The sequence below is a fragment of the Schistocerca serialis genome, chromosome 1 (genome assembly GCF_023864345.2).
Source record: "Schistocerca serialis cubense isolate TAMUIC-IGC-003099 chromosome 1, iqSchSeri2.2, whole genome shotgun sequence".
Lineage (NCBI taxonomy): Eukaryota > Metazoa > Arthropoda > Insecta > Orthoptera > Acrididae > Schistocerca > Schistocerca serialis.
In genome coordinates, this window is record NC_064638.1 from 545,816,168 (window position 1) to 545,830,563 (window position 14,396).

General features: G+C 39.3%; 1 protein-coding gene across 2 annotated transcripts in view; it reads right to left on the minus strand.

Moving 5' to 3' along the window:
• LOC126475272 (ras GTPase-activating protein-binding protein 1) overlaps positions 1–14,396 on the minus strand; it is a 128,509-nt gene that overhangs the window by 20,228 nt on the left and 93,885 nt on the right. Inside the window, exon 9 of one of the 2 annotated variants that reach the window (XM_050103013.1) lies at positions 2,939–3,095. In XM_050103013.1, the coding sequence (XP_049958970.1) occupies positions 2,939–3,095 (157 nt within the window). Of the gene's footprint in view, positions 1–2,938; positions 3,111–14,396 lie in introns of both variants that reach the window. The other variant, XM_050103002.1, reaches the window with a different exon arrangement.

Consider the following 14,396-nt stretch of genomic DNA (forward strand, 5'->3'; position numbering starts at 1 on the left):
TCCCTTCTTTGCTTAGAAATGAGTGTCCATCTGAGCTCTTGATATTCATACAAGTGGTTCTCTTTTCTCCAAAGGTCTCTTTAATTTTCCTGTAGGCAGTATCTATCTTACCCTTGCATATATGCCTCTACAGCCTTACATTTGTCCTCTAGCCATCCCTGCTTAGCCATTTTGCACTTCCTGTCGATCTCATTTTTGAGACATTTGCATTCCTTTTTGCCAGCTTCATTTACTGGATTTTTGTATTTTCTCCTTACATCAATTAAATTCAATATTTCTTCTGTTCCCCATGGATTTCTACTAGCCCGAGTCTTTTTACCTACTCGATCCTCTGATACCATTACCATTTAATCTCTCAAAGCTACCCATTCTTCAACTACTTTATTTCTTTCCCCCAATCTTGTCAGTAGTTCCCTAATGCTCTCCCTGAAACTTTCTACAACCTTTGGTTCTGTCAGTTTATCCACCTCCTGTCTACTTAAATTCCCACCTTTTTGCAGTCTCTTCGGTTTTAATCTACAGTTCATAACCAACAGATTGTGTTCAGAGTACACATCTGAACCCAGAAATGTCTTCCAATTTAAAACCTGGTTCCTAAATCTCTGTCTTACCATTATATAATCTATCTGAAATGTTCCAGTATCTCCAAGCCTCATCCATGTACAAAACCTTCTTTCATGTTTCTTGAAACAAGTGTTAGCTATGATTAAGTTATGCTTTGCGCAAAATTCTACCAGGTGGCTTCCTCTTTCATTCCTTACCTCCATTCCATATTCACCTACTACATTTCCTTCTCTTCCTTTTCCTTTACCTACTATCGAATTCCAGTCACTCTCGAGTATTAAATTTTCGTCTCCCTTCACTATCTGAATTATTTTCTTTTATTTGATCATATATTTCATCTATCTCTTCATCATCTGTGAAGCTAGTTGGCATATTAACTTTTACTTCTGTGGTAGGTGAGGGGTTCGTTTCTTATCTTGGCCACAATAAAGCGTTTTTCATTATTATACCTACTCCTGCATTATCCCTGTTTGATTTTGTATTTACAACCATGTAGTCACCTGACCAGAAGTCTTGTTCCTCCTGCCACCGAACTTCACTAATTGCCACTATATCTAACTTTAACCTACCAACTTTCCTTTTAATTTTATTTTTTTGTCAATTATTATGATAATACTGGATTGTTGCCACAGCACCTGTCTTAAAATAATAATAATAATCCAATCCTGGATTTCTTTGTCAAACTATGTTCCTTGGGGCGCTGAGAGTCGATGTTGGGTGGAAAAGTCTTGAAAAGAATTCTTCCATTAAAAATGATATTCTAAAAATCTTGACTGCACATCATAGTAAGTCATATGCTGAGGCTAGACATGCATTCCTCCCAATTACTTTCTGTAAAAACTGAAATACAGCAAAAATCATCATGGCAGATTAAATACAATGATTTCCAAAATCAACACAAATAATTCGAAGATCAAAACGAAGAACAGATTCACTTAATTTTAAAAAAGGATTCCAAATACAATTTGCATAGTTGCAAAGAAGATAGAATTTTTAAAAAGTTACTATCGAGATATTTGTTGATTCATAATGGCTGATATTTAAGGAGGTTGATGCACTCGGGCATAAAAGTTGGAGAGATCATTTTTAATGCAAAGATAATTCTAATCAACATCTTCCTCCCCTACATCAACTCAGCGTCCAGCGTCCCAACGAATACAGTTCAACAAAGACACCTAAATTTCGATTTTTTATCTAAGACGATGACATCGTGGCAACATTCAAGTCTTATAAAAAATAATCTTACCTTGTTCACTGATTTGGGATTGAATTTTCATTGCGTCAGATTCTTGGCATAGCATAAATGTATTCATCAGAAGAGACTTCTGTTTACGGAAAGTTTGTTTTCGGATGTTAGCATGGCTGCCCAAAGCGCTTTTCCCCATTGTCGAAATATTTATTGTTGCATTGCACCAAGAGCATAATGTATTCATTATTAGATTTAAAAACAGCCGAACCGTTGCACAGGATAAAGTAATCTTTACCTAGGTTTCGATAAGTTTAAACCTATCTTCTTCAGAAGTCGGCACTATTATATTAACATGGAATAACACGTCGTTGCCATTTTTACAAACGTCTCCGTAGCTCCATTAGTCAAAATCAGATATTGCCCTACGAGTAGGGTTTGTCAGATAAATAAAATTCAGTACATGGAAGCTGGAGAGCGCATAAGCAAGAGTTGCTGTGTTTGCAGATCTCTCCACCATTCTCTGGCGGGCACACATGCTGGAATAGCCTACTCTAGAGGATCTAAACGTTAGTGAACGGCTCTTACTGAATATGGTATACCTGAAGAAACTTTTAAGACACTCATACTCACCAAATTATGGTTAATATCAAGGTTAGAAGCAGGGTTACACCGTATGCACACAATGTCTCCTGGATGTGATTAATTTTTTGTCCAGTGTACTTATCTTACATAAATAAAAAACTAAAGTACAGATTTTTGTGATCACTGTAGTAATCTGTAAATGATATTGGATGTATTTTAAATTTTTCCAGAACCTTACACTTCCTGTGTGAAATATGTGATGCATATTTTCATAAAATTCTTTTTGGTTGTAGACTGTGCCGTGTTGTAAAATAATAGCATGTAGCTTATATACCCTGATGAAATCAACATGCAACAATGGCAAAATGTATATACTGTAGTTCACAAAGTGACATGCTCTACAACCCAAATGAATTTAATGGACACTGACTCTGCCTATTAAAACTTATAAATATATACATTAGTGTGTATGTTATTTCTTTGGCATTTTCCCACTCCAAAGGGATCACTTCACTATGTCTGCATAAATTATACATTGAATTAACCTAACATAAGCAAGTCAGACATGCGTAAATACAGCTACACTAACATGCAATAACATACCATTGTCATCACCAAACGTTCCTCTGCCAGTACCAGAAGAGCGGTCTGGTCGGATAACACCACGGATGCTGCCTCCCCCACGAGCACGTGCACCTCTTTGACCTTGAGATAAACCACCTGGACCACTAAGGCCAGCCATCTGAGAGTCGACACCATGCTGCACCATTGGAGGCTGTTACACAGTGCCACACAGCAACGATACAGTACATACAATGTTGCGTTTGTGGAGGCTATTGCCCGCAAAACCCTTTTAAGGGGGATAGGACGTCAAAACAGGATGACGAAGCAAGAGAGGCACTACATGACATTTTAATTTCCACTGTCTATACTTTTACAAACAAATTCATAAAACTTTGTCAGCATGACCAAGGAGGATTCAGGATTCATACTCATAGCAGTGGAAGTTCAAAAACGTAACACAATAAAGTTTTTTTTACATGTGAAATTTCATCATTTTTTCACTTACTATATGCTGCATTTGTTGCTATAGGTACACTTTTCTATACAAACCATACTTACAGGTGTATTTATTTAATTTATGAAAAAATGAATGAGCTGTTGCATTTTAAACTTCATATTTAGAAAATACTCAAATTTTATAGTTAATTACCTCAATTTCTAATAGATTTGGAAAGTAAGTATCGTATGTATGCTGTGCAAAATTCATCAAAGATTCTCTCTTACTTATGAAGAAAAGTGTACCTATAGCAATAAATGCACTAGGTGAAAAAATTTATTAAATTTCACTTGTCAAAAAAAAATTGTTAATGTTTTTGAACTTCCACTGCTGTGAGTGTGAATCCTGAATCCTTCCTGGTCCTGCTGACAAAGTTTCATGAATTTATTTGTAAAAGTATAGACAGTGGAAATTAAAATGTCCTATGGTGCCTCTCCAGCTCCAAGCCGGCCTGCTTCATGTCCTACCCCCTTTAAGTGTTTCACTTAATATGCTACACAGGAATAGCAGTCAGTGTAGTATGAGAGGGTCAAGTAAAAAGTAATGCCTCTTTTTTTCCACTTATATAAAGTTTAAGTGAAAAATTCCCCCCCACCCCCATGAACCCTGAATCTTGCTGTTGGTCGAGTGGCTTATGTGCCTCAGCAGTACGAGTAGCCATACTGTAGGTGCAACCACAATGATGGGATAACAGTTGAGAGGCCAGACAAATGCATCTTCCTGAAGGAGGACACAGCAGCTTCTCCAGTACTTGCTCGGGCAACAGTCTGGATGACTACTGATCTGACTATGTAATGTCAACCAGATCAGCCTTTCTGTGCTGGTACTGCGAACAGCTAAAAGCAAGGGGAAAACTACAGCTGTAACTTTTCTCAAGGATATGCAGAACTACTGTGTGGTTAAATGATGATGCCATCCTCTTGGGTAAAATATTACAGAGTCCCCCATTCGCATCTCCAGGCAGGGACTACTCAGGAGTATGTTGTCATCAGGAGAAATAAAATTTGTCTTCTACAAATCTGAGTGTGGAATGCCAGATCCCTTAATCAGGCAGGTAGATTATAAAAATTTAAAAATGGAAATGGACAGGGTGAAGTTAAATACAATGGGAATTAGTGAAGTTCAATGGCAAGGGGAACAGAACCTTTGGTCAGGTGAGTACAGGGGCATAATCACTAAGTCAAACAGGGGTAATGCAGGAGTGAGTTTAAAAACGAGTACCGTATTTACTCGAGTCTAAGCCGCACTCGAATCTAAGCCGCACCTGAAAAATGAGACTCGAAATCAAGGAAAAAAAATTTCCCGAATCTAAGCCGCACCTGAAATTTGAGACTCGAAATTCAAGGGGAGAGAAAAGTTTTAGGCAGCATCTCCAAATCGAAACAAAGTTGGTCCACTGTAATATGAGACAATTTAGGTCGAATGAATGACGATACAGCTACAGTAGTTTGGTTCGAGTCGTAAGCTTAGCAGTTAAGCTTTACCAGGTAGCCATTGCTATGCGTCAGGTGCTCCGTCCATATTTATACGGGTACCCTTCCTTTTCCACGTGCTTCGTCTTGTTTGAATTGACTGCTTATTTTTCTATGATCTGATAAGCGCAGTTTTCTTTGTTATAGGTGTTTACGTCATTCTACGCTGAAAATGCATTACTGTACTGTGTCATGCATTGTTTGTCGTACTCTGATACTGCGTATTTACGGCCTGTCGCCGATCGCGGCATGGCTTGCTTTTGAGCGCGCTACCGCCGCTTACAAATAAAAAAAAGAAAAAGAGAGAGAGAGGAATCGTCTCATTAGCGAAACAATGGCAAGAGACTGCTACTTGTTGTTACTCACACTGCTGCTTTCTTTGATAATGATTAACAAGAACCAAATAATAGACTGCGTATGATAGAAGATGTTCTGAACGAGAGTTTAGCGAAAATTTTTCTCCGTTTGAAAATCTTTGCAGGCGCCTCTTTAGTACATTGCATTCTGCATAGAAATTAGAGTCATCTTAGATTTAAAAATCTAGCCAATTGCCTCGCTTCATTTCTGACTGTTTAGCATAAGAATAATACGAATATAAACATGACATGATATGTACATTCTTCCGCGTTTGCTGTTGTCTCACTCTAGTTTTGTGGTTTATTACGCAGACAGGATTTAAATGAGATAGTAGCAAACACGAAACAATACATGGCAAAATGTTTATATTCGTATTATCCTTATGGTGACGAGAATACTGCATGTGATTCACAATTTATATAAGTTCGTATTGGCAACCATCTCTTCTCACAGATAGGAAAAAATTCAGAATGTAGAGTTGGCCATATTGACAAACATCCTAAACATTCTTGCCAGTCGGGTTTTCGTAGTACATTGAAATGCTGCTACATTCGAAGATGAACAATACGGAATTAGTATTTACTTCGTTGGATAATGTATGAAAATGCAGTGGTCGAAACTCGGCGCGGAGAAAAAAAAGGTTGTCTTCCACCTTTTTTTTAATTTATTTACTGACACAGAGGTTTTGGCGCCAGTATTTATCTTTGTGCCTACAAAGCATGCCTGTGTAGCGCTACATATATATTCGACGGCAGAACTAAGTTGTGGCGGCACCCACCGACATTTTTAAGAACTTCCGCTTGCTTTGCACTCGATTCTAAGCCGCAGGCGGTTTTTTGGATTACAAAAACCGGAAAAAAAGTGCGGCTTAGATTTGAGTAAATGCGGTAAGAAAGTATGAATGTGGGTAAGCTACTTTGATTATCATAGTAAATGTATTAGGGTAGCCAAGGTAGAAACACAGTCTGCCACTATCACAGTAGTACAAGTCTATTTGGCAATTAGCTCTGCAGATGGAGGGATTGAAGAAATGTATTAAGTGACAAAAGAAATTATTTACACAGTTAAGGGAGACAAAAATTTAAATGTGATCGAGTACTGGAACTTCACAGTAAGAAAAGGAAGAGAAAGAAAAATAGGATGTAAATATGTCCTGGGGGAAAGGAATGAAAGGGAAGCCACAAGGTAGAATTTTGCAGAGTATAATTTGAGCTTTACTAACACTTTGTTTATGGATCATGTATATGTGAGGGAAGATTTCAGATTGATTATATAATGGTAAGACAGAGATTTAGGAACCAGATTTTAAATTGTAAGACATTTCCATGGGCAGATGTGGACTCTGAACACAATTTATTGTGTTATGAACTGTAGATTAAAACTGAAGACACTGCAAAAAGATATTAAATGAAGGAGATGGGACCCGGATAAATAGAAAGAACCACAGGTTGGCGAGAGTTTCAGAGAGAACATTAGGGAACGATTGACAAGAAGGGAAAAGAAATACAGTAGAGGACGAATAGGTAGCTTTGAGAGGTGAAATAGTGAAGGCAGCAGAGGATCGAGTAAGTAAAAAGATTAGGGCTAGTAGAAATCCTTTTGTAACACGAAAGATATTGAATTTAATTGATGAAAGGAGAAGATATAAAAAAGCAGTGAAAAAGCAGGAGAAAAGGAATACAAACGTCTCAAAACTGACATCGACAGGAAGTACAAAATGGCTAAGCAAGAATGGCTAGAGGACAAATGTAAGGATGTAGAGGCATGTCTCACTAGGGCTAAGTTAGATACTGCCTACAAGAAAATTAGAGAGACCTTTGCAGAAAAGAGAGCCACCTGTATGAATATCAAGAGCTCAGGTGGAAAACCAGTCCTAAGCACAGAAAGAAAATCTGAAAGCGGAAAGAGTACACAGAGGGTCTATACAAGGTGGATTACTTCAATGCGGTTTTATAGACATGGAAGAGGATGTAGACGAAGATAAGATATGAGATATGATAGTGCGAGAAGAATTTAAGAGCACTGAAAGACGTAAGTTGTAACAAGGCACTGGTATTAGATGGTATTTTGAAAGAACTACTGATAGCCTTGGAGAGCCAGCCATGGTAAAAGTCTTCTACCTGCGATGTAGGGGACAGATGAAATACCATCAGACTTCAAGAACAATGTAATAATACCAATTTCAAAGAAAGCAGGTGGTGACAGGTGTGAACATCTCTTAATTACCAAATAAGTCATGGCTTCAAAAAACTAACAAATTCTTTACAGGAGAAAGGAAAAACTGGTAGCAGCTGACCCTGGAGAAGATCAATACGGATTACGGGGAAATGTAGGATCATGCGAGGCAATACTGATCCTATGAGTTATCTTAAGAGATAAGTTAAGGAAAGGCAAACCTACGTTTACACCATATGTAGACTTGGAGAAAGCTTTGGACACTGCTGATTGGAGTACACTGAAATTCTTAAGGTAGCAGGAGTGAAACATAGGGTGCAAAAGGCTATTTACAACTTGCATAGAAACCACATGGCAGTTGTACGGGTTGAGAGGCTTGAAATGGAAAGGTGGTTGAGAAGGGGTGAGACAGGGCTGTAGCATAACCACGATGTTATTCAATCTGTACGCTGAGCAAGCAACAAAGGAAACCACAGAAAAATTTGGAATAGGAATTACAGTTCAGAGAGAAGAAATAAAAAACTTTGGGGTTTGCCAATGACATTGTAATTCTGCCAGAAATAGCAAAGGACTTGGGAAGAGCAGTTTAACAGAATGGACCGTGTCTTGAAAGGAGGCTATCTGACGAACGTCAACAAAAGCAAAACAAGGATAATGGAATTTAGTCTAATTAAATCAGACGATGCAGGGGGAATTTAGAGTATAAACAAAACACTTTGCTATTTGGGCAGCAAAATAAATGATGGCCAAAGTAGAGAGGATATAAAATGTAGACTAGCCATGGGAAGAAAAGTGTTGTTGAGGAACAGAAATTTGTTAACATCAAATACAGATTTAAGCCTTACAAAGTCTTTTCTGCAAATCTGTGTATGGAGTGTAGTCATGTACGGAAGTCAAACATGGGTGATAAACAGTTTACACAAGAAGAGAACAAAAGCTTTTGAAATGTGGTGCTAAGAATGCTGAAGACTGGGCGCGTATATAAGGTAACTAATTACGAGATACTGAATAGAACTGGGAGAAAAGAAATTTGTGGCACAACAACCTGACTAGAAAAAGCGATCAGTTGATAGGACACATTCAGAAACAATAAGGGATCACCAATTTATTACTGGAGGAAGTGGGAGGGAGTACGGGGGTCAAAAATTATACAGAGAGACCAAGAGATGAATACAATAAGGAGATTCAGAAGGATGGAAGTTACAGTAGTTCTTCAGAGATGATGAGTCTTGCACAGGACAGAGTATCATGGAGAGCTGCATTAAACCAGTCTTTGCACTGAAGACTACAAGTGAAAAATTCTGATTTGGTTGTATTCCACAACACTGCTTCCCCAATCTACTGCAGTAGTAATTTTCTACACCAACAGATGACAATACAGCAGACGCTTACAAAATGGCTGACTTCGATATTCGTATTAGACAGTGTTCTGCGATAGAATTGAATGCAGAAGCAGAAATGCTCATTCGCATTCATGAAATACTGAAATGTGTATGAAAACGTAACAGTGGACATCAGCACTGTTAGATGATGGTTTCATCACTGTAACAAAACTGAAGGACAAACACCTTTGGCCAACAAAATATGGAGCAGTAGGCCACTGACTGCAGTGACTTCATACAACATTCAGCAAGTTGATGGCATCATTCATGGTAACCGTCGGGTGACTGCAGTTGATTTGTGTCCCATTATCTTCCTTAGTAAAAGCAGTGTGATGAAAATTATTCAATAACTGGTGTACTTCATGGTGGGGGAACTTGGGGACCAAGAATGTAAGCTGACCAGAATGAAGAGACAAGAAAAACGATTGCCTCCTAACTCTTAAGGCATTTTTGTTTGGAGGAAGAGAAGTTTTTGGAAAAGATTGGCAAGAGACAAAAAATGGGTTCATTCTGTCCAATACATCACAGCCCCAACCAGCATGACAATGTGAGACCACACATCAGTCGTCACGCCACTGAAGAGAGTGTGAAAACCGGATGCAATGTCTTTTCCCCGTCCCCCACACAGCCCTCACCGTCAGACTTCAATCTGTTTGGCCACTAAAAGAAGCTCATTGCGGGACTCACTTTGAAGATGAGGCGGCCTTGGAAATGTCTGTGCACCAATGACTTCAGAAGCGCAGGACCTTGCATTTCCCCACAGTGGAATACATACCCTTGCTAAAGGGTGGACCATAACTGTGGGAATGTCCAAAGATTATATTGAAAAGTCCCAAATTAATCACCATGTTATGGTTTTCAAGCCACATAGTTGCATTTTGGGAGTAGGGGGTGGGGGATGAAGAAAGGAAGGAAGAAATAGGTGGTATTACTTTTTGACTGACCCTCTTATCTGACAATTAAAACCCAAATCTTTCACTTAAAATGCTACATAGAAGTAACAGTAAATTTAATATATGCCAACTGAAACCCAATGGCATTTTAGTAAAAAATTAGAATACATAATAAGCAAAGCAACAACACTGATTATGGGAGTAGTAGGAAATGAAAGAACAAACAAGGGAGAAATTGACACTTGTTTCATGTACAACCTAGCATTCCAGTTTTTGAAGAAAACACAGCATGAGAGTAGCATCCATTCAGTACACACTACTGCCTATCTTCTGTGACTGGAAGCATTTGAGTAACTGTTGTGTATACAGTATCAAAAGCAGGTATATTATCAACCAAATGAAACAGCTATCCAGTAGAACTAACAACCATTTTTGTGCCACCGGTTTAATGAACAGATGTGAGATTTCAAAGTTCTCCTCTGCACATGTAGAAGAATTGTTTTACGTGGAATGCTGAAAAGAAATGACTGGATGATTTATGTAAACGCAAAAATGTTTCCCGAGATTTAATGGTAATCTATCAGCATCTTCACTGAGAAATCCAACAGGCAAAATGATGGGACAGTGTTTCATTTGAGGTCCTTATGCAACAGAAATTATGCTATAGGAGCACTGCTAACGATTCGAGTATCTTTCGCAGGAAAATTTGGAAAAAATGGTAGTTTGGTATTTGTACTGAATAGTAAACTGAAACTCTTTGCCTTTACAAATGTCTGCTTGTGTCTGTGTATGTGCGGATGGATGTGTGTGTGTGCGCGCGCGAGTGTATACCCCTTCTTTCCCCCTAAGGTAAGTCTTTCCGCTCCCAGGATTGGAATGACTCCTTACCCTCTCCCTTAAAACCTACATCCTTTCGTCTTTCCCTCTCCTTCCCACTTTCCTGATAAGGCAACAGTTTGTTGCGAAAGCTTGAATTTCATGTGTATGTTTGTGTTTGTTTGTGTGTCTATCGACCTGCCAGCACTTTCGTTCGGTAAGTAACATCATCTGTGTTTTTAGAATAGTAAACTGAGTTAGAGATGCAACCCGTTAAATCACTGAAGGCCTTGGTATCAGAATTTCTGTGATAAACACTTAATACAAGTGTGTTGAGACAAATACAGGGTAGTTCAGCTGGCATTCAAGATTCACTATACGTAAAGTCTCCTAAAAATTCAACATTTCTGGAAGCTTGCTCCCTTTCCTAGCATTTATCCGTCACAAGAGGTCCTCTGCTTTTCACAATTTGGCAAAATGTAGCTATTTAGTAGAACTCAATGGCCAGGTCCCCCTCCTGTCCCTATAGTCGTCAACTAACATAACAGCCAGAAGTCATGTACAACATCAATCTCTGAACTGCTTGAAATGTGTTCATGTTTTTACAGCATTTTAACTGTTTGTATAGTGTGTTTTCTACAGTGGAGATTAAGGAACACACCAGCAGTTGTCTTAATGAATATGGAAAACCACCTAGAAACTACATTCCGGCTGGCCAATGTACGAGGTGCATTCAAGTTCTAAGGCCTCTGATTTTTTTTCTAATTAACTACTCACCCGAAATCGATGAAACTGGCGTTACTTCTCGAAGTAATCGCCCGTCAGACGTACACATTTTTCACAATGCTGACGCCATGATTCCATGGCAGCAGCGAAGGCTTCTTTAGGAGTATGTTTTGACCACTGGAAAATCGCTGATGCAATAGCAGCACGGCTGGTGAATGTGCGGCCATGGAGAGTGTCTTTCATTGTTGGAAAAAGCCAAAAGTCACTAGGAGCCAGGTCAGGTGAGTAGGGAGCATGAGGAATCACTTCAAAGTTGTTATCATGAAGAAACTGTTGCGTAACGTTAGCTCGATGTGCGGGTGCATTGTCTTGGTGAAACAGCACATGTGCAGCCCTTCCCGGACGTTTTTGTTGCAGTGTAGGAAAGAAATTGTTCTTCAAAACATTCTCGTAGGATGCACCTGTTACTGTAGTGCCCTTTGGAATGCAATGGGTAAGGATTACGCCCTCGCTGTCCCAGAACATGGACACCATCATTTTTTCAGCACTGGCGGTTACCCGAAATTTTGTTGGTGGCGGTGAATCTGTGTGCTTCCATTGAGCTGACTGGCGCTTTGTTTTTGGATTGAAAAATGGCACCCACGTCTCATCCATTGTCACAACCGACGAAAAGAAAGTCCCATTCATGCTGTCGTTGCGCGACAACATTGCTTGGCAACATGCCACATGGGCAGCCATGTGGTCGTCCGTCAGCATTCATGGCACCCACCTGGATGACACTTTTCGCATTTTCAGGTCGTCATGCAGGATTGTGTGCACAGAACCCACAGAAGTTCAACAGTCATTCGGCGATCCCCCAAAACAATTCTCTCCACTTTCTCGATCGTGTCGTCAGACCGGCTTGTGCGAGCCCGAAGTTGTTTCGGTTTGTTGTCCCACGATGTTCTGCCTTCATGAAACTGTTGCACCCACGAACAGATTTTCGACACATCCATAACTCCATCACCACATGTCTCCTTAAACTGTCGATTAATTTCAATTGGTTTCACACCACGCAAATTCAGAAAACGAATGATTGCACGCTGTTCAAATAAGGAAAATGTCGCCATTTTAAGTATTTGAAACAGTTCTCATTCTCGCCGCTGGTGGTAAAATTCCATCTGCCATACGGTGCTGCCATCTCTGGGACGTATTGACGATGAACGCGGCCTCGTTTTAAAACAATGCGCATGTTTCTATCTCTTTCCAGTCCAGAGAAAAAAAATCTGAGGCCTTAGAACTTGAATGCACCTCGCACCAAACAAATGGTTGTTAACCCATTGCTTGGATTCAATCTGAGTCTGGCACATCTTCATTGCACAAGCTAGCATTAAGCTATTTGGGAAGGTCAACAGTTCTGCAAGCTAGTTCAGTAACTTATTTTAGAAGATCAAAGATAATTAAAAGTTACTGAAATAATACAATTAATGAAACAATTATTTAAGTGATGTAAGAAAATGCAGTTATTGCCTCTCAAGCACAACTCTCTCTCTCTCTCTCTCTCTCTCTCTCTCTCTCTCTCACACACACACACACACACACACACACACACACAATTTTATCAAAGTTAGAAGACTGAATTCCAAATTTAAAAAAGTGATTTGCAACTAATGTATAATAAAACACTTTCTTCAAGTGGTCATCAACAGCAGCATTAGGTTTTGAAAACTGCACGACACACAGTATTACAGAAAATGAATATATTGCATCTCTGTCATGCATTTATTATTATAAATGAATACAATACAGCTCTGTGTATTATAGCCCTTCTGTGGTGTTAAGGAAGAAATGAAATGGGTAATTTCATGGGTTACAATGCAAGCAGGTAATGAAGAATAAAGAATCTATGCAACCAGCAACACAGAGGATGATTAGAAGCCGATGCTTATAGTTTATTAGGCCATATAGAAGGTTAACAATTATTGAAGTTGATATTAATATATTTCGCAATTATGACTGCTCCATGTATAAATATTTTATAATATTTACCCAATTCTTATCAATTACAGAGGTCGCAACGCACTTCTGACTGACGGATATACAAGAGGCATTCAATAAGTAACGCTACACTTTTTTCTCATCCAGTTCCAGTCGAAAAAATGCAGAATTCACTGTCAGACATCATGGAATATTCCCATTTCAGCACCTACAGTTTCATGAAGTTTCGATAGATGCCAATGCTACGTGTACCCTTCAAAAAGACATCTGTAATGAAAGTTTGTTCCAAGCAGGGAGCTGTCGTTGAGTTTCCCTTGGAGGAAAACCACAGCATCACAGATACTCACTGGCGTGTGTAGAATGTCTACAGAGACATGGCAGTGAACAGTAGCACCTTGAGTTCTTGGGCAAGGAGTCTGTTATCATAGCAACAAGAATGTGCTAACCTGTGCGATCTCCCACATGCCAGCTGCCACTCCTGCAACGTTGGAACATGTGGACACACTTGAGGTGATTAATGGATCACATCAGATGCCTCACTGCGCAACTGGACTTCTCTGTTGTTGCTGCTGACAAACTCATCCACCAGTTGGGGTTCTGAAAGGTGTGTGCCCACTGGACTTCTCACCATATAGCAGAAGACTACCAGGAGCAACGAAAGACCATTTGTTGTCCCAATGAAGTATACACTCCATGGGCAACAGCAAGAGGGTAACGGGGAGGGTACTGAAGCACAAAGACAATGGGTCCAACATCTATCAGCAGAGTGGTACCATGTGGGCATACAGGTTCTCCCAGTAAGAAGGCATAAAGTTGTCACACTGAATGGATATTATATTGAAAAATAGGGTTTTGTAGCCTAAAGATTGGGGAATAATATAGTGTATCAGAATACAGAAAAAAAACCAACCTGCTTTCAGAAAAAAATGTGTTGCATTCCTTATTGAACACCCCTCTTATTTTTTCTGTTTAAATACACAAAATTATTAAAATATTGGATAGAAAATGAAAGCCAGGCTTGAATATGGAGTAATGAGCTGAACTAATATTTACAAACATTCCTTTCTCACATGCTCACAAAGAAAGTACTTTTACTTTCGATGGAAGTGGAAATGAACATTTCCAAACTGACTGACTGATTAAATTGTGGAAGACCTTCACAGCCTCTGCCGCTCACTCAGTCTCCCTCCATTTACCAAGTGT